Consider the following 21,854-nt stretch of genomic DNA (forward strand, 5'->3'; position numbering starts at 1 on the left):
ACGTTAAATGTTGGAATAATAGTTCACGCAATAAAATGTTTGCGAATAAGTTAGAAGCTAGTGGTTTTCTATAATGTTGAGCTATACGCGCGTCTAAGAAGTATGCGTTATGTATTTCGACATCATCGAGTTTTCTATAAAAAAATATTAAGGAACAAATAAAAACTTGTGATAAAGAGAAATATAGCAATAATAATACTTATTGACGAATCACACGGGTAACACTACAAAAACAACTCTATTACAAAGGGTACAAAGCATATTATGAAATGGAGGACATTGAAATATGTTTATGCACAGAGGTGTCATTTACTATGCGTGTGACGTCATTTGCGAGTAACTTTAAACTTTTAGTTTTCGTATTTCAATGTAGGTGTTTAAAATTCGCACACTGATGTGTCGCTTTGGAAAATCGATGTTGGCAAGACTTTATACAGTAAGTCTTGGAACCCGATATATAATGAACACTGCAATAACTATGTCGTGCAAATAATTAGATCGGGATACTATTTTTATATAATATCAATGTTTAAACGAGTAAGAAAATATTTACTTATTTACGGCTTGATGATCTCGAACATACGTAACACCTTTACTACGAATTCTTGTTGACGTAGAATTCTCGACTCAAAGGGGCTTGCATGGCGGTGTACCTAGTACATGGCTGCAAATGTTTCGTATACATTATTTTAAGCTTATTGGACGTTTATTACACTTTAAAATTTAAATTCAATATTAATTTATTTTCAGCCTAAATACAATTGTACTACATGGCATTTGTTCGTTGCGAATTATTATTGAAATATCTATCAAATTGAATTTAATGAAAATCGTTTTCACACATCGCTTAATCTGCAATTGCGCTTTATCAATTATTTATTTAAGCATAAACTTTCTGTCGGGAATTCCGCTTACAAGCTCGTAGTTAGTGATAAATCGCAATACAATACCGTCAGGATCAATATGTGTTAGTAAGGAGTCGGCTAAATCCGACAAGATGAAATATTTTTGTGGATGTCGATGTCGGATAGAAGCTAAGTCGCTTAAATGCGACAATGTTAATAAAAGCAGTCACGACTACGCTACAATTAACGTATTAACAGAAACATTACTTGAAAATAGTATCAGATATTGAAATAATGGTAGGTATATACTCTATGTATATTGTGTCAAATATTTGTAAATACTCGCACGGTATAAACCACGGACCCCAAAGCAACACTTAGTATATGACCGATAGGTTAGATACATTATAATTTTAAGCAGATAACTTAACATTTTGTGGCGTAGTCTGACAGACATTTTACCACGAACGACTTTGCTTCAATCGTCGTCCGAGTATTATCGCAGTTGGTTTGGTCATACAAGACGATCAAAGGAGTAGGGTTGTCCTTCGTGCAAGACGCGCCGAACTGAATGTAATGCGATCTCTAAAAAGATACGGCACATAACTATTTTCTGTAATGTATATTCGCTGGATTTTTTTTAACTTTGGAGATTCGTGTTTCGAACTTCGTCGAGAGCTAAGTTTGAAATACGAATACAAACGTGTTTTGTGTACTAACAAAAACGGTTTGTTATTTGTCGCCTCTATGTACATTTAGTTGCTGGCGTGAGTTAGTGAAATCAACTGAGAAATTATATCGAACAATTATCCAGCGAGAATGCAAATATAGTGTACAACAGACCATATACCAAGTGCACATTGGTTATTTGCGCGCAGTTACGTGTCGTTCAATATTTTTGTATTCTGTGGGTTAATGACTCGAGATCGAAACGAATTTTATCACCCACTTAAAGCTTTAAGTGTCCGATCATAGTTATGTATAGCGCCTTATCAATGTAGGTACCGTACCGAACAGCCGCCTGAACAAACGCCACAAACATTCCAAACTAACATAGCTATATAACTGTTTGCGAATGCAACAGTTGGTATATGTAAGGTTGCCAGGCGTCCGGATAAAGCTGGGACTATTTGTTTGCCTCTCCGGCCAAAAATTTCCGGCCCCACCGGCCCTTTTATATTACGTATCGAGACCCACGTCGACTCACTAGCGCCAATGGTTCACACTAACAGAGTAATCAATCCCTCAGTTTTGACTGTAAAAGTCTTCGATTTTTGAGGAGCAATGTTGGATCCAGCCGGGCTTATACCCAAAAGTTGGCACGGCTCTAAGGTCAGTCGGGTCTGTGGTGACCTGGCAACCCTATGTATATGTATAGCGTCGTTGCACGCGAACGAAACGCGTTGGTGTGCGCGTCCCCGAGCTGGCGAATATGATCAGTAACCATGCGTTTTCATACATTTTTCAACGCGAATTTATATGTGTTACTCGAGTCGTCTCGCGCTCTCCCCAGGGGATTCGCGTAAATTCGTGTACCTTTTGTAATGTCACGTAGATCTGAATTTGTATGGCTGGGCCGGCAAAGGTGCGGCGGCTGCCTATATAACTTATTTATAGCGATCTCAATAAATCGAAGGCAAAAAGTAACTATATAGGAGCGCAGTCGCTGCATCGTGTAGTTCCCTTATTAAAATTCGCGTGTAACAATCCAATTTTTTTAAGGCGTATATCTTGCCAGCCATTCACGACCGCACCCGTTATAAAGACATTACATTTTGTTTTATATCTCCGCAGATATAGTACGTTTCATATTTGCTTGAGAATTTTTTATATATTTTAACAATAGATTATTTATACTGTTAAAAGTATCCTACAAGTGTAATATTATCCGTCCTATCCTTATGTTCAAACATTATGAAATTGTGCTTATCAACTTATATATTATTTTCTTTATAACTATAGATACCGTTTTTAAATTTATTTGTATGCAGATCTTTAAACAATGAAGTGCTAAAATAGTATTTTTTTACAATAGAAATAAGCAAGTAAGTTTTCTTTTTATGTTACTTTGAGATATATTTATGTTATTTTATTTGCTTAACATAGATTTACAAGAATGATCATAATGTAAATGTTATACATAAACGTACTAATAATCTGCGGAAAACGATTAAACAAATGTTTTTTTTATCTCCGAGTTACCCATACCAGGTACTTTATTGTGAGAAGTTCGAAAGAACAAGCTCTTCTAGGTGTAATTTTTATTATAATTTATTTTAAATTTACGATAGGTTTACGATTCATCATGTTGCAAATTCCGATCTATGGTCAAATGGTCACTGATGTTCTACGGAACTTGAGATGGAAATATTTTGAGATAATTATAAGTGTATATTTTTTTCTAATAAATAAAACGATTAAATTAAGTTGTTTTACTTGTTAAATCCAATGCCCATAATAATTCTCCGAGATAACTGCACAAGGAGTTGATTTCGTAATCAAATTTCATTCACGAACATTTCTAATGCATTAGTACCATCACTCTCTTCCTATCGCTAAGCTCAACCCTTAAAGCCTGTCCCTATGCCAATACATACATACATAATGAAAAATACCAAGAAATCACGCCTTTTTCCCGGAGATGTAGGTAGAGACTACATCTTTCCACGATCTCTGCATACTTCTTTCGCTTCATCTATATTTATAACTCTCTTCATGCAAGTTGGGCGGTTTCGGGTATTCTGTACTAAGTTTCATCGAAATTGGGCTAGCACTTTATTGGGGCTTAGCTTCCCAAGGTTTACGGTGAAAATAGCCCATTTGTCTGCCTCTATGCCGAATATCATCAAATCGGTCCAATAATTCTTCAGTGAGTATAAAATTTGTAAAACGAGCCTTTTTTCCACAAATTAACCTTTTAAAAAAGTGCACAAGCTAAGTGTTATATGGGTTATCGTTTCATCTCTTAATCAGTTTATCACTTCGCTTTGATTCTTCATTAAATTTTTATCAAAAGGCTTACGCTTTTTTAAGAAGGTATCAGTAAAATATACTGACATTAAACAACATGTACTAGGTATTTTATAACAGGTATTACATCCCAACCAGACACCTGAATACTTATAATCACGTTTTTATCCATTTCGGGATAGACAATCCCCAGTGTTGTCAACGCCACACGTCACAGTAATAAAAAATAGAACCATGCGACCTATATCACGCAAGCAAAGATTTAACGGATTGGAGCATAAATACACAACAACAGACACAACATCGTCGGAGCCGCAGGCGTAACACCTAGCCTGGTGGAAGATCTTCCCTTTGTAGCGGTCGAGCCCGAACTATCGCTCCCGAAGACAGACTGTAGTACTAACTTGGCCTTACAGACTGCAGCTACAGACTGTAAGGCCACGTTTATAATGGGATTGAGGTTCAAATAGGGCAAGATTAAATATTCCATCTCCTAAAAGAATTCCCTGCTTGTTGTGGTGTTGTTGTACCTCAGATTGAGAGTGAGAAGATAAGACAAGTCGTGTCAACATTATTGAAAAGTAAATGAAAAAGTGATGGATACGTCAACTTATAACTCTCCTCTTTTTATAGATACACCGTAAAATCGAATAAAAAAAGAACAACGGTTAACACTGCGACACTACACTCGACAGTTCGAGCTGAAGTGAAAACTTCAATACTAAGTAATATTCTGAGTGATCGTTATGAACAAAAATCGGGTATAAATAAAACAAAATCCATAAAAAAATGGCTCATAAATTAGCCATTTTTCCATTAATTCTAGTATAAAAGATCTTATAAATCAAATAATACAATTGGACCCTTTTCTTATCTTATGTATATATATATATATATTTATAAATTTATGTAAATAATGAACATTTAATGATAAAAATATCAAAACTAGTATCGATCGAGCAATCCTAGTACGTACTCAGTATCGCTTGCGGTAGCCGTTCGTTCCAACCCTACTCATTTGATTTGGAAATGTCAAACAAACAAATATCAGACAGAAGTGTGTGCGTGATAAAATAGGTACAAGTAGGAATAAATTGTATTCAATATATATTTATTTGAAGGCATCTGCATATGGTACTTAATTCCATGTAGTCCGTACCTTCGCACAGTTGCCTTTCAACGTGCGCTCACAACGGAAGTGCAATGAATTCTATTTGTTATAATGGGGCCAATGACAGACTTATCCACGAAGCTGATCAGCTAATATCTCATATAGAAAGGGGAACCACGTTGCATAAGTTCTATCCCAGGAAGCGGCCTGAGCGCCGGAATTTGTTGGTGCGACGCGAGACCCATCAGGTGATATGGTACAAGACTGTTGCCCCTCAAAAACAGGCATACGAAGGTTCGCTGGATATACGAGATGTGAAAGAGGTACGCGTCGGGAAGTCGTCAAAAGACTTCGAACGGTGGCCAGATGAAACGAAGAGGATCGAGAGCTCCAAATGCTTTACTATTTACTATGGTACAGAGTTCAAACTGCGCTCCGCGTCATTTGCAGGTACTTTAGTCAGTCTTGAAAACATTGCTATATTTATCAGCACCAAGAATTTGAGTCATTGTTATAATTCTATGAGTGTTATTGATAGTACTCAGCTGGTGTAATGTTTACAGGCAGGTTTAAAATAGGACAGCAACTCATTTCCACTCGGTTTTGTTTGGTAGTGAGGTTATATTTGTATTTCTTTTTATTTGACTGTATTAATTATCAATTCTTTATTGGTGGATAAAAACTTACAATAAATCTGTGGTCATAATTAGTCATATCGTTTTTAATTAATAAAGTTTTTAAAATATTTCAGATACATACAGGCTTGTAATAAGCAATAAATTTATAATAAAGTTATCATCTTATTTAAAAATTTCAACTCCATTTACATTTGAGCTGTGGCAATACATATTTTTTTTCTGTTTCATCTTATTGTAAATCTGTTTCTGTAAAATTAGCCACATGCTGTCAGTTTGCATTTGTGCATTTATGTCATTGCATTGATTAACTTATCCAGTGAGTTGTCTCTCACACATAGTCAATATTCACTACAAATCCATGTCTGTCTATCAGACGAGTTCATTCCTATAGTTGTTGAGTTTATCTTGGTAGTCTTTACGATTTGACAAAATTTCCCTGATTCATGACCATATAGATTAACTCCTACTGGACACTTCTGTTGTCAGTTGCTTTCTGTCAGACTGGAATTGACCAGGTCATTTATTCCCATTGATATCATACAATGCTCCAGGCCCTAATACCTGATAGAGTTCAATGGGAATTATGCAAAGACAAGTGAGAGAAAGAAAGATAGATGATATATAATGTTATATGATAACGATATATAACGTATAAATTAAGGTTATATATCATCTATCTTTCTTTCTCTCACTTGTCTCACTCTTGTTATTAATAATAAGAACGACAGTGCATCACAATTTCTCAGGGCAGGTTAGTCATCTGGTATTGCAGTTGCAAAAGAAATATGCTTTGATGAAAGAGATGTAAGATTAATATCTTATTCATATAGGAAAGAGAGAACTTCTAGAACCTATATTCATATAGGAAATTGGCAGAGATGTAGTGCAAATCAATTATTAAGTAACAAACCTTTTTTTTCTACAAATCACTTTATTGCGGAAACAGGTATTCTATGAGTGTATTTACTAATTTTAATAATCACAGATATATAATTATGCTTTATAATTTTAGCCAACACAGACAAAGAGTGTGAGAGTTGGGTGAAAGGATTGCGGTTCCTTGTAGAAGAGGCAATAAGTGCTTCTTATCCATTGCAAATTGAGAGATGGCTTCGCAAAGAGTTTTATTCTATAGAAAATTCGAATGAAAAGTAAGTGAAATAATTTTAACTGTGTTACATGTTTAGGAATACTAAAATGGAGAATGTGGTTTAGGATTTACATCAGTGGTTTCCTAAATATAATGTAAAGCAATAAGACAAAAGGATTGAATTTTGAACCCAGACTGAGGGTGCAACTGAGAACATGGCAAGATGTGAGAAAACTGATAATCACTAACAAAAATTTCTACTATAATAAAAAATAATAAATTCTAGATTCATAATACAAAAGCTATATCTATTAGTGTTAATGTGGATCTGGGCTATCTTGTTTTCAATGTCTATTGTACACTAGTAAAGTGGAGCATAGTGGATGCGTCATAAATCAATGTAAAACTATTCCTTAACCTTACACCGGGCAAGCCGTCTGGTCTCTTAGCGATGAATAATAAACATTCCTGTTTCAAATGTTTCCTATTTGTGTTTAGATAAAACAATAAGAGATATAACTCTTGCAGGTTTATCTAAATTGTTTACTTGTTATTAAGCTCATCAATGGTGTCGTTTGGCATTTGTCTTGGTTGCTCCTTAAGAATGATCCTGAGCTCTGTCTATGACCATAAACATGATCTGGATATGTCAGGTAGTTACATGCAGCGACTCCTGCCTGCCTTCCGTGACCCCCCTTAATTGAATTTTTAGAAATGTGGTTTTATAATGTATTGTAATTTATTCCATTTTACTGTGTATGATAAAGTAAAAAAGGTTTTACTTTCATGTGCATTGCACATCCATAGGGGATATGCAGGTGAATATTTGAAACATAGGTACATTGTATGTGTGGTTGCTGGAACAATATTATCTTTCTTTGCCTGTGTACTTTCTCATTAGATTTCGTAGGAAGCGACTAAGAGAATAAGCACTTAAACCTGGTGCATCTACAGTGACAGTGGTCTGAAGGAAGTCACTCTTTATAATTTAGTGCCTGACTAACCCAACCATGCATCATGGTAATGGGGGAAGAAGCAAAGAGCAAGGGATTATTGAAAAAATTGATTTAAGTGAAATATTTCAAAAGAGAAAAACCTTTTTTGGTTGAATTTAATGCACATTCTAATATAAATTCTATTGTTTCACATTTCTAATTACATATTTAATTTTCAGGATAACTTTGAAGGAAGTGAAAGCTTTTTTACCAAAAATTAATTGTAAAATACCAACTAGTAAGCTACGCGACATATTTCAAGAGGTCGACACTCACAAACGGGGTGAAATTGGATTTGATGACTTCTCTATTTTGTACCATAAACTCATATTTGATGAAAACGTATGTCTTCCCTCATTTGTATTACAATTTAAGGTTACTTTTTTCATGGTCAGTCGTTATCTCAAAAGTTCATGGCCGATGAAAGATAAGAAGTAAAAGAATATTGTTCCTTGTATTTTATTACTTTACATAATTGTTATTTTTTTTTATCTACCAGCTTTTACCCGCTGCTTGCGCCACCTACAATAGAATTTTTCGCAAATCCTACGGGAACTTTAGTTTTTACCGGATAAAAAGTACCCTATGTCCTTCTCCAGTCTCTCAATACATTGTGTATAGTATTCAAGAAGATAACGCGTGAAGAGAAAAAAATATGGTATCAATGATAACTAATATTTTACATTATAAATGCGGACGTGTTTACGCCACGAGTAGGTAAATCAGTAAATACACCGAGTGACTCCCGTCTTACATGGTTAACTGGTTAAAAGGGGATTCTAACCCAGTTTTGAGCATGGTTGCTGCAGTAGACAAAACTGTTTATAAATTTCGCAGAATGTTCACGAAATATTCGACAAGCATCACCTCTACTCGTCAAACGGGAGTATCATCTCGTTGCGAGAGTTCCAGAAGTTTCTGCTCATTGAACAACATGACCGTCTCGGCGACGATGAGATGCGAGCGTCCCAGTTCATCCGGGATTACCTGAGGGACCCTCAGAGGGATACCGCCGAACCCTACTTCACTTTGAGTGAGGTATGTAAAGAATATTTCAATATTTTTGTGGATTTTGTTTCTCCCGACTTAAGGTTCCAAGACAAGAGTTAGGCATTGAGCGTATGTGCACTAACTTGGACCTCATATTGCTTGTCTTCAGCCAGATTTAGGTCAAATGAACTCATAATTAAAATAAATAAAAACAAGTCGGACCATTGCGAACTTTGATCATGTCTTTCATAGGTGCCTCTAACGACATCTGAGGGACGAAGATGGAATATCTTATTCCAAAGTACTTGAAATATACATAAATATACGTTGAGGGGGAAAAAGTTTACCTTTATACTTAGTTATTATGCATTTAAATACATCTTAACATAACATGACAACATGATAATTTGTTGCAGTTTGTGGAAATGTTATTTTCGAAACAAAATTCGATATGGGACAGCAGCCACGATAAAGTGACCCAAGACATGAATAGGCCTCTTTCACACTACTGGATATCATCTTCACACAATACGTAAGTGTCTCATATCTTTTTGGCAGAAGATAAAATAGGTAATTTACGATTAATCTTTATTAATATAGTTCCTGAAGTTACCGCACATACATCGGTCTTGTTTTTATTTTAAGACACAGTCCTGCTATACCGTATTTCCCGATCAGTTTAAAGGTAAATTAAAGTTTTTATTTTGTTATGTTACTTTCTTTTAGGTATCTCACGGGGGACCAGTTCTCTAGTGAATCTTCTCTTGAGGCGTACGTTAGATGTCTTAGATCGGGCTGCCGATGCATTGAGCTAGACTGTTGGGACGGCCCCGACGGCATGCCTTTCATATACCACGGACACACGCTCACAACCAAAATAAGATTCATGGACGTCCTCCGAACAATAAAAGAACACGCCTTCGTTACCTCCGACTACCCACTCATATTGTCCATAGAAGATAACTGCTCCCTGCCCCAACAAAGAAAAATGGCTAGTGCTTTTCAGGATGTCTTCGGCGACATGCTATTAGTTCAGCCGAGTGAGAAAAACGAAACCGCTTTACCGTCCCCGCACGATTTACGCAGAAAAATCATTTTGAAACACAAAAAGTTGCCGGAAGGCGCCGAGGAGAATTCTTTTGCCGTGCGCCAGGAGGAGGGAAAGGATCTAGATTTGAGAAATTCTATAAAAAATGGTATCCTCCTTTTAGAAGATCCTGTCGATAAGGAGTGGAATCCTCACGCGTTCGTGCTGACGGAGAATAAGCTGTATTACACCGAGCATTATAGTGCACAGAGGGAAACTGATGGAGATAGTGATAGTGAGTTGGAGGGTGACAACACTAGTATACCTCAAGACGAGTTGCATTTCGGGGAGTGTTGGTTTCACGGCAAGCTGGCGGGCAATAGGCAGGAGGCTGAGGACTTGCTTAGGGCGCACGCTCACCTGGGCGATGGGACTTTTTTGGTGAGGGAGAGTGTGACTTTCGTCGGGGACTACTGTCTGTCTTTTTGGAGGCAAGGGAAGGTGAACCACTGCCGCATAAAGCTGAAGCAAGAACGCGGCGTTACCAAGTACTTTCTCATCGATATGGTTTGCTTTGACAGCCTCTACAGTTTGATCATGCATTATAAGCAACACCCGTTGAGGAGTCAGGTAAGTTATGAATAATGACCTCTTAGTCTTTAATTGTCTACATGATAAGAAGAAAAAGGTCGTGAATGATCTTTAAAATTATAATAATATGCGTAATAGGTAAATGATAGAAAAACTAGATAAAGTTGAGGGAATGATGCGCCTGCGCGAAGTAGAAATAAAATGAAAAATAATACTTTGCCCCGTTCTAATTGGCTTAATAATAAACTGATGCGTATAATAAATTATTTAGTATTTTAGTATTAATTAGGAATTATTCGGTTGTTTGAATTATACTCACATGCTATAGACGCCATGCCAGTACAGCGTTCGTTTTAAACCTTAAAGATGAAGGCTATATTAAGAAAGAAAAATGTAGATATTGTTATCTTAATGCAGTATTTTCCACTTTTCTATCTTCTCTTTTGTTATGTGCATCACACTTTAAGATTACTTGATTTTCTAGGTTCTGCAGCCAAATAGCCTGATAGCTTTATATGTTCGTCTCTCCGTCCCTATTTCACAGCCATTTTATTGGGAATATTGTATTCAGGAGTTCCTGATCACACTCAAAGAGCCGGTGCCACAGCCGAACAAGCACGAGGGCAAGGAGTGGTTCCATCCTCACTGCACGAGGGCGCAGGCCGAAGAGTTGTTGCGGAAAGCGAACACAGATGGCGCTTTCCTAGTGAGACCTAGCGAGAAGGAACCAAACTCATTCGCCATCAGTTTCAGGTATGTTTTTCGTAACGACCTATTGCAAAATGTACTGAGAGGCATCGGCGGTCAAACCGTTAAGGTGCCAGATAAATCTTAACTCTGCACAGGTTCAAATCATACCTCGGCCAATGACTCTTTTTGAGTTATGTACATTGGTTAATGTGCTAACCGATGCTCTTGCGATGAGGGTACACATCTTGGAGAAACCTGCAATGATATATCTATCTGGATATAGTTATGATACTAGTATGCCTTAGGTATGGAATATTGGTACTAATATTACACCATGATATTGAATTTTCTAATATAAGGTGCCTTATCGTCGAGTCTGCGTTATTATAATTTAATTGATGAAATGATACTCATCTTGCCAATTATGAAAGATTTGTAGTGTTTCAGTTAGAGTAAATAAGTTTCAAAAATGTATTAATATTGGTTGTTATTGCTGAAAATATATCATGCCTAAAGGGAATTTCTGTTGATACTAATAAAATCTGAATATTTCGTTCCCTTTACTAAGAATAAAAAACCTGAGCCTACACCTGATTTTGTCTATTCCTATGCTTATATTTATTGATATTTTTGGAGTAGTTTTTTAATGTTATCGTTATAAACTAAAACACAAACAAATCTTGAATTTTGTGTTTGATGAGCACTATAGGGAGAAACGGCGTACTTACCTTTGCAATCTTTAGTTATCGAAAAATCAGGTGATTCACAAATCATCTGATTATCTTGATAAGAGCTGATATCTCCTCGGCGGCATCGGACATTCCATAGAGAATAATAGACAGTGTCTGTCCTGATATTTCTTGAGATAAATAGAATTAAAGGCAGTTCAAAAAGTAATTCTGAAATTCACAGTAATGAGAAAAATGTGTATGCATGTTATATACCTAATACGATAGTTACCTATGTCGTAAGACCGCGGAAGCAGTGAAATAAAAATAGTATGTATTTCCATCATATTAATTTTTTTTAAAGGAATGTGCTCTGAGCGAAGTTTTTTTTAATGTTTTTATGCAATAGAAATGTTGTCAATTCGATCTAAACTATTCATAAATTTGCCCTTGCCAAGGAAATAGGAATCTGTATTTTTGACCGCCTTTTAAAAAAGGAGGTTTTATTTGACCTGTATGTATGTATGTTTATCCCGTATCGCTGAACTGATTTTGATGCGGTTTTAGAAATTTTACCGACTTTAAATTGGAGGCTTTGGCTCTTTTTACAAAAGTTATGTAAGAATAAATAATGTGCAATGTACTTACTTAATTTCTTATTATTCATTTCTTATATTATAAATCCCAACTAATATTATTGAGAAAATAAATTTATTTGTTTTCTCTTCCCGTGTTATTAATTGAACCAATTTTCTTGAAATTTTGCGCACCTTTATATTAAGAGTCTGAAGAAGGACATACGGTATTATTCATCCCTGGTAATAAATATACGTCCCGCGATATTTGCGAAAAAATCTTTATTCTTTTGTTAGATGCGGTAAATTCGCGCGGGCATAGCTGCGAGTAAAATCTAGTTAGCTATAAAAAGAATTGATATTTAATATGTAAAAAGGTGGATAATATGCGACTCTGGCCATTTTTCTAACATCCTTCTGGCGTATTTCCTGGTTGCATTCACGTAGGTAGGGGTTCATCCAAGGATCTTTTTACGTCCACGTTTTCAATATCAGGAAATCAAGACAAATTTTTCATATAATTGCTACCTAAGCCGCCCGTGATATTAATATTAATTATTTATATAACTTTGCGTGTAATCCCACATTTTGCTTCAAGAAGTGTATAGTTGATTATATAGGGGATGAATGCTTTTTATATTCTATGTCAAAATTCATCAAAATCAGGTCAGCCATTCAAAGATGTCACATTTTCCTAACCATTTTACTCTGTTCGGTATATATAGTCGGCGTATGTGGTGCAGTGGAAGTTTGCCTTTGAGTCACTAGGTTCTGGATTCGAATCCAAGCCAGTTCATTATTAAAAACGAATAACGTTCCCATGATCCCAGTAGTCTTACCAGTAGAACCAATTATTGAGTAAGTATCCTTTAATACAATTCTCAAACTTACTTTAGAACGCTGTTTAAAACACATTTGTTAGTATAAAAATAGGATAAAGGATAGGCTTATAAAATTGTGATTCTTCTTTTAGGCGATGGGCTAGCATCCTGTCACTACCTATGTGTATCTTAACTCTATCATTAATCCAAACAGCTTAACATGGCCTATCAGTCTTTTCAAGATTGTTTTCTCTGTCTACCCCGCAAGGGATATAGACGTGATTACATGTATGTATGAGCGAATTGCATGCTCCTGCGATATTGCACTTATGGCGAATGATATTCAGCGGTCGGATGCAATGAATAAGAATGAGCAACTTATCTGATATTATCGTGATATATAGCCGGGATTCCTCCTTGTATAATGCTAATATTGCCTTCTAATTTAAATATCTCAGACGATTCATAGTCCTAGTAAAGGCCTGCATATCGTAAAGTAAAAAGAAAAAATGATTGAATTAAAAGGTGTCTGACTAAATTTGTGATGCACTGGTTCAAATCCCGTTGCGGCCAAGTACTAATGACCCTTTTCTGAGTTATGTATGAATGAAATATGTGAAATCCTGAATTAACGAGTCCTAGAGCAACGCAGGCGCACCCCAGGCTCAGACAGGCTCATAGATACTTGCCGTGAAAATATTTGGCAACGTATTTGAAAATGGATGTGTATTTTACACCATATAAACTAGCGAACTTGTTTCTTACTATCAGACATTTACAAATTTTTTTTTCATTCTTTTTTACTGACATAATGTTGGCTTGGCGATATAAATATTGTTGAATAAATTGTGGACCTACACCAGACTTATTTGTATGTGCATTTATTGTGCAGACATGTTAGAATATCTAATACCAGCGTCCGCAAAGCGAATTTTTACATATTTATTTATTTTATCACTTTTTTTTAAGCTGAATGCTAATAGCGAGATGTGCCAGAAATGTCCATTATGAAATGTTCTTACGTAACAATATATGAAGTTTTAAGTTTAGTTACACTTTCTTTCAAATAATACCTATTACATACATACATATTCTCATGTCACGTCTATATCCCTTTATTATAGAATTGAGATTCAAATAGTGACAGGTTGCTAGACCATCGCCTAAAAAAGAATCCCATTTTTGTAAGCCTATCCCTTTTTCGACTTTTACGACATCAATGGGACAGAGATAGAGTGGTCCTATTCTTTTTTGTATTGGTGCCGGGAACCACACGGCACAAATATTATTAAAGGAAAATTATACTGGCTTATTATCATTATAGGTTTCTTATAACCTATAAGGTCCAAACGGGATCAAATATTTTCCGAAAATCAGAGGCCATGATAAGCTTAGTCGTACCTAGTAATATTTTATTGAAGATTTTTTTATACCGGTATCATCAATAAATACCATAATACGCCGATCATAGTATAATTCTTACCACTTGACAAAAAGAGAAAAAACATTTCTAATAGACATATGTAAATTTTTTTTTATCAAGCTTCGTGGCTACGAATGTCTCGTTATTTGTTTTAATGGTTTTATGCCCCTTACTCGCGACACAAATTCGGAGCTAAATGTAGGCCGTTGTATTAAATTTAAATGTATTTATACAGATCCAAGGATCCTTCTTGTTGAGTGTTCCAAAAAAAAAAAACTGAGTTAACTTTTTCAATTTCAGAACGGAAAGGGAGATCAAACACTGTCGTATTAAGTTAGAAGGGCGGCTATACACTATTGGCACGGTCAAGTTCGAGAGTTTGGTCGAGTTGGTGTCTTACTACGAGAAAAACCCGCTTTATAAGAAGGTTAAACTGTGGTATCCTATCAGCGAAAATATCGTGAGGAGTATCATTGCTGTGAGTATAATAATTGAGATTTTTTTATGTAATTTGTGTTTAATATTTTTTTTTAATATGAAGATGAAGCTCGCCTGTTGTAACCAGCTGGCACCATTAAGGTGTTTTAAATCACGACTTATTATATAAAGTCCCCCTATTTCTTCTGTCTGTACGTATGCGTTACTCTCGGAAAGTTGTGGTCGGATTTGTTTCTGTTTAAAATGTTGGAAAGAGGGTTTTCTGAGGAAGGTTTATATCTTTATAGATACTACCTCTGCAAAGCTAGTAAATAAATATGCAAGAAGATGTCATGTTTTTATGGCTGCTTGGTTGTCGTGGTAATGTTGTAAAAGGTTAATTGCTTACGGCACTATAACATAAAACCAAATAAGAGAACGCTATTCTAGGAGCGGCTAAACTTAGTCTAGACCAAAATTTAATCGACACCGTTTTATTGTTAACCACGATTGTATAAAACACAAAACTGTTTATTGATAAAACTGCATTTTGACTGTTAATTATAGAACCGCTTAGATCCGAGTCCTATTGTTATTGTAATAAATAATTATTGAATTGTCTGATAAAATAAAGGGAAAGACAAAACTTGATTTGTCTATATTTATTATTTTACTTAGCAAATATAATTATTGTGAAATCTTTAAGGATTTTATGAGTTGCTGTATTCATATGTATAATTTTAAATAACCATATTTATTTTAGGAGCCTGACGACAGTTCGGTTTATGGCACTCCTGGGTATATGGACCCGACATCGTTCACTTCCAAGGTAAAAATATCCCATTAGTATCATGTCTGCATCCTGACAAACATACAAGGCTAGTTAGTGTTAAAAAGAAAGTTAGAATGGGTAGGCCTAGAAGAACGTATCGAAATCTAATCGGTGCAGTTCTTGGGAAAAGCTATTACAAGAGTGGCCTCACTAAATTGCATTGATTGAATTGTTTATAAGTGTACATTAAACAAAAGCAAAGATCGTGGCGAATTGAAAGACGCATTTAAATAACACTCCCGTGTTATTTTTTACGAGATTAGTAATATAAATATTGAAAGAGATAGTCAATAGCTCTTTTTTAGATGTTTTTGAGTAATAAAAAACCTGTTTTGTTTTGATTAGACCAATGGAATAAGGATCAATAGGAGACTCGGGCAGACTAAAATGTATGGTGAGACGGTTTTTGAAAGAGGTAGTTTGTTTGGAAGTAGATTTGATTTTACATTAGATAAGTATTGAAGCTTTATGTTATGTTAGAACTGCGTTAAATTATGTATTTCGTGTTAAATTAAAAGTACCGTACTTTCTTAGTAGGTAGAACTAGTTTATTATCAAAGATTCTGTTTGAAGTGGCTCTGATTGATCGATTTTATACTTATTTTGTAGGAGTTTTATGAGTTGTTTGTTATAATTTTGCGTAGGTACGTAATGCAAAAAAAACTTTTATCATTGCTCACTTAAATTCTACACTTATACAACGTTCAATACATTCAGGCAGCGTTTCACCTTATTCCAGGTGACAGTGAAAGCCTTATACGACTACAGGGCTAGGCAGGACGACGAGTTGTCATTCTGTAAACACGCCATCATCACCAACGTCGACAAACCCGACGAGGGCTGGTGGAGGGGGGACTACGGCGGGAAGCGACACCATTGGTTCCCCGCCAATTACGTTCAAGAAATCGAGGTTCCTCATATGCCAGATATTGCTGTGTGTGGTTTACTGTTTCAAAGCTTCAATATGTTTTTATTACGCTAAGGAATAAACTTGATGAGGTTTGGTGGAGGGGTGCCTTATTACGGCGGCAAGCGACAACATTGGTTATGACGGCCTCTTTGGCGCAGCGGTAGTACGCTTGTCTGTGACACCGGTGGTCCCGGGTTCGAATCCCGGCCAAGGCATGATGACAAAAGAACTTTTTCTGATTGGCCTGGGTCTTGGATGTTTATCTATATAAGTATTTATTATAAAATATAGTATCATTGAGTTAGTATCTCGTAACACAAGTTTCGAACTTACTTCGAGGCTAACTCAATCAGTGTAATTTGTCCCGTATATATTTATTTATATTTATATTTATGCTAATAACGTTTAAGAAATTGAGATACTGTAGAATAGGTCCACTTCCTCTCTTTTCTATGGATGTAGTAAAAGGCGACTTAAGGGATAGGTCAACAAACTTGGGATTTATCTTTTTAGACGTTGAACTAGCAACATGTCACTATTTGAATCTCAATTCCATCATTAAGCCATCAGCTGAGCGGGGCCTTTTAGTCTGCGAGACTTTTAGCTCTGTCAACCTTGTAAGGGATTCGTGACGTGATTATTATGTAAATTAAGGTTCCCCTTATGCCAGATATTGCTGTAAGTGATTTTACTTTAATTTATACGGCTTTAGGTCGTCACACTCATAATCAAGAGAAAATTTGGTACTTTATTATTGTGTTAAAACGCCGTTCATCATTACGGTTGATAAACCGTATGAGGGCTATGTGAGAGTAATGTTTATCAACATTCTTCTGGCGTTCGTGCCGATTTTGTTCTTCTTAGAGTCCTCCATACAGGATCTCCTGACGGACAGGTTTTAACGAAGAACTCTTGCTACTACACTGCTGTAAGGCCCAGTCTCCAAAGCGGAGAGGAGACATGGGGACGAATTCATTACCATTGAAGCTAAGCGGAGAGATGTGATAATAACAAAATCTGATTGGTTGTTCAATACACATGTAATCTCGTCTCCTCTCCGCTTTGATGGGAACCAAGCCTTACCGAGCTGTACCTTAATAAGACACACATACTGACACTATTAAAATCAAGTTCTAAAATATATATTTCTCAATACAGGGCCTAGAAAACGAAACGGCTGCACTGGGATCTCTTCAGAAAGGCGTGGTAGACGTGCTAGGAGCAGTCGTGGAACTAGTGGTGGGTGAAGCGAACGGTGCCTCCCGGTGGCTTGTCCGTATCCAGAGTCCTTCCATGTGCGCGCCCTTCGACATGGCCGCCCCCTCGAACGAAGTCGCCATCGAATGGCTTTCCGCCATCAAGGAAGCCGCACAGAGCGCAAGCGCCCGCTCCATGCAAAACAAGAAAATGGAACGCACGTGGAGAATCGCCAAAGAAATGTCAGATCTCATCATCTATTGCCGCTCCGTCGCCTTCAATCAAGACAGGCTCCGCAACAAGGGCTTCATCTTCACCGAAATGTCCTCATTCCCCGAAACGAAAGCTGAACGGCTCATGTGCCAACAAGAGAATCAGTTCTTCCTCAGATACCACACGATCCAACTCAGCAGGATATACCCTAAAGGTCAGAGGATCGATTCTTCCAATTACAATCCAGTTCCGTTCTGGAATTCGGGATCGCAAATGGTGGCTTTGAATTATCAGACTCCGGACAAGCCTATGCAGATTAACATGGGGAAGTTCAAAGAGAACGGCGGCTGCGGGTTTATTCTGAAGCCGGATTTCATGTTCGACGAGGGCTACAACCCGAACGATGTGAGGAGTATTGAGAAGCGAGTGAAGCCCGTTACTGTGATGTTGAGAGTGATAGCGGCGAGGCATCTGTGCAAGTCGGGCCGAGGGACGGCGAGCCCGTTCGTCGAAGTAGAAATTGTAGGCGCCGAGTACGACAGCGGAACGAAACTGGTCACCAAAACTGTTGGTAAATGTTTTTTTTTATTGCATTACTCCTTCGTGCTCAACATCATATGAATCTTCTTCCTCCTGGCGTTAATCCTGGTTACATCCTAACTTCTTTGAAGAAGATCCAAGGATGCGCTTTTTGACTACTCACCATCATATAAATAGAAGGAAGAGAAAGAAATAAGATTTGTAAAGCTTTTTTTACTTGCTCAAAACTCATATTTAATGTTGTCGTATTGAATATAAGTTATTGTTACAAATATAAAAGAGATCGATAATTTACAAGGTAAAAGTGAATAGCCAATCTTCGAGCTTACTTACACGTCTTTAGAAATCTGGGTTTAAGGTTATAGCTAAATTTTCGCTGTAGGTGTTAGTGTTTTTTATTTTATTTATTTAGGTACTCAAATTAAAAAATATAATATAATAATCAAAATAATGTTCATACTTATTTTTTATGTTTTTTTTTTTATGATTACTTATATAATACTTTTCCATTGCAGGCGACAACGGCATCAACCCTATATGGAATGACATCTGCGAGTTCGAAGTGTCCAATCCGGACCTGGCTCTTATCCGCTTCCTGGTCCAGGACGAGGATATCTTCGGCGACCCGAACTTCATCGGGCAAGCCACGTATCCCTTGAAATGCCTCCGTACTGGGTACCGGAGCGTTCCCCTCACTAACGCATTCTCCGAGGAACTAGAGTTGTCCTCCCTCCTTGTTCATATAGCGCTGATACAGAACCATTAGATCTAAAAAGTATCTTTATTGTAATACCATAAATCTTATCCGAAAAAGATAAATTTCTTAACTTACAACAGATTAAAAAAAATGAGTTTTTTACGGTGTGCGGTCCATTCTAAATTATAATATGCCTTGATCAAATCGGGGACGTCCTGGCGGAAGGTCAAGTCGAAAGTACCCTAAACAGGGGTCTCTCTTAAAAGAATAATTAATGTTTCAAAAGGAGCTCTGCCTTCTCTGTCTTCCGTTGATGGGCGTGATGTTTTATGTATAAAATCATTACTCCGTATCGCATTTTCGAATCGACTGAAAATAATATTTTGGACCGAAAAAAGTGATGCTAAATTTAAGCACGGATTGGGGTTAATTTAATATGTCATTAGTCATATAAAGTGGAATAAGGTAGCGAAGAAGATACAATAGCTATATCTGTTTTTTTCTCCTTTTATAATTATTATTGTTGTGCCGGAACCAATTGAAAAAGAATAGAACTACTCCATTTCTTTCTGATGGATGTCGTAAAAGGAAGACTAAGGGATAAGATTACACAATTGGGATTCTTTTAGGCGATGGGCTTGCAAATTGAATTCTAATTCTATTAGTAAGCCAAGCAGCTGAACGTGTTGTCACAACTGTTGACTGTCGGCCCCGCAAGGGATACAGATGTGATTATATGTATATGTGTATAATTTTTTTTTCTGTTTATTTTTCCTTTTATTATTCTTTTTTTTTATTTTACCTTCATGTGGCCTAAGTCCGGTACAGACTTTTTGGCTTTGTAAGGAATAAATACGTACTAATGTTTATGTTATTCAACCATAATTTAAATTTTTTTGTAATGCCCAATATGTTTTGAAGAGAAATAGTTTTGTATCTTAAATATTGTATATAAGGAAAGTACATTAGTAAGAGAAAGGCTGGGACACGATAAGCAATATTTTCTACACAGATGCTCTAACATTCATGTGTTCGTAATTTCATTGTTGTGTGTACAAAAAGTTGCACATTTTATTAATTCATCTTTTTTTATCGTAGCTAGATCGATATCTGTATCAAATTTTGTAATACAGGCTTGAAGTTAGGGTTTTATACAAACAGTTATACTGTAACTATACCCCTATAATATCAAAGTATAATTTTAATTTTTTTGAACGTGAGGAACAATAGAAATTGTCATTTCTTCGCCAATCGCCTTTGTGATGATTTTATTTGTAACGAAAATATTGTCATCCCCGAAGTTAAACTCAATAACAGGATAAAATGAAAGAAAATGTTTACTCGCGTATTTGGTAGCGTGTCGGAAATATATCGTAGATATAACCATTGTTTTTCTAGTTTACCGTTACGTAACTTTTTATAACCTTAAATATTTAGTAGTTCTATTAAAATGCGTGTGTAAAGTCGCGTTGCATTCCGGTATGAATGAACTCTGACAAACAAGAATACCTTTTTACAAGAGAATTCTTAATTCAAAGGAAGTCATTACCTCGCTGTTTTGCATTTCACGAGTGCAATTTAATGCCTATTGCCTACCGTATGCATTTCCTTAATTTAAAAAAATATAATTTGTAGCCATGAAATTTATTACATACAAAAACGAAATAATAATAAATAGTTACAAAGCATAGGTGCCGTTCGAAAAACATTTTGTATTAATTTCACCAATTAAAAAATGTACTCCTCTTTGTTGGCTAGGGTGCAGTGGTAACGTGTTCCCTATGAATCCCTGGTTATGTCAATAAACGAACATAGCTTGCGAATTTGTATGTTAACGTGATGTATTGAATAAAATTTGGTAGAAATGTAAGTAACTCTTCCAAACTTTCTTTTAATAGAAAGTAGTATTTTAATTTCTCAGTTTTCATCTTGTATACTTCTTCGGATTTTTATATAAATACTTATATACATAATGTAGAATATTATTGACATACAATAGTAACGTTGTTATAAGAAATTTTGAAATAACAGTAAATCTGCAAAGAAAATTAAAAAAATATTGTTATAAATGCACTTGCAATTTTATAAAGATTGGATTGTAGGTAGGTATTATCTGTGACGGCTATCGATCAGTTAGCTTCATATAGTTGAAACGAAGAGGATGTTAAAAATATGTTATTGGTCATAGTTTATAATTAAAACTTATATACGTAATAGATAGATGTATTTGGACTATTGTTGCAGTGAAAAGTTATTTTTATATAGGATGTTTTTTGACATTGCGTTTCTTCTATTAAAATTATATTTATAAATTTGGGGTTAATAGATCATGACAGTAGTTGAAATTTTGGTAATTGGTTTCATAAAGGTATATCGTGTTAAAAGTCGTGATAATCCTTAAGTATATTGAAAATAACGCACAAAGGTATTAGACTGTTCTTTTTAGGTAATAATTTAGCTTCGTTCAATGTAGTTTCGAATTTATAAATGTTTAGAATATACTGTAATATAGTAAAATATAACGCTTTCTGTATTTGTTCTATGCATTTAACATTATTATGAATTAGGTATTATGGCTGCTTATTCATTACAATTTTCTTATTTTCACTTTCTA

General features: G+C 35.8%; 1 protein-coding gene across 2 annotated transcripts; it reads left to right on the forward strand.

Annotated features, from left to right (window-relative positions):
• The first annotated feature begins 4,851 nt into the window (after nucleotides 1-4,851).
• On the forward strand, nucleotides 4,852-20,390 carry LOC106133856 (1-phosphatidylinositol 4,5-bisphosphate phosphodiesterase gamma-1). Of its 2 annotated transcripts, none has more exons than XM_060953493.1 (12): nucleotides 4,852-5,376; nucleotides 6,577-6,715; nucleotides 7,829-7,991; nucleotides 8,487-8,687; nucleotides 9,056-9,171; nucleotides 9,366-10,296; nucleotides 10,829-11,010; nucleotides 14,735-14,912; nucleotides 15,615-15,680; nucleotides 16,423-16,617; nucleotides 17,752-18,574; nucleotides 19,059-20,390. In XM_060953493.1, exons 1-12 carry the CDS (start codon nucleotides 5,019-5,021, stop codon nucleotides 19,307-19,309), a joined length of 3,603 nt encoding a protein of 1,200 aa, XP_060809476.1. In that variant the 5' UTR covers nucleotides 4,852-5,018; the 3' UTR covers nucleotides 19,310-20,390. The 2 variants fall into 2 exon arrangements, with proteins under 2 accessions (XP_060809476.1, XP_060809477.1); XM_060953494.1 differs by having other exon boundaries at nucleotides 16,423-16,593.
• Nucleotides 20,391-21,854: the final 1,464 nt, after the last annotated feature.

Source organism: Amyelois transitella, chromosome Z (genome assembly GCF_032362555.1).
Source record: "Amyelois transitella isolate CPQ chromosome Z, ilAmyTran1.1, whole genome shotgun sequence".
Taxonomy (NCBI): Eukaryota; Metazoa; Arthropoda; class Insecta; order Lepidoptera; family Pyralidae; genus Amyelois; species Amyelois transitella.

What these genes read in the sequence shown, in the direction of transcription:
- LOC106133856 (XM_060953493.1), top strand. Translation starts at nt 5,019, where the DNA reads ATGAATTCTATTTGTTATAATGGGGCCAATGACAGACTTATCCACGAA. An exon ending in AACACCCGTTGAGGAGTCAG is followed by an intron (nt 10,297 to 10,828) that starts GTAAGTTATGAA and finishes TATTGTATTCAG; the next exon opens with GAGTTCCTGATCACACTCAA. An exon ending in CTCATATGCCAGATATTGCT is followed by an intron (nt 16,618 to 17,751) that starts GTGTGTGGTTTA and finishes TTCTCAATACAG; the next exon opens with GGCCTAGAAAACGAAACGGC.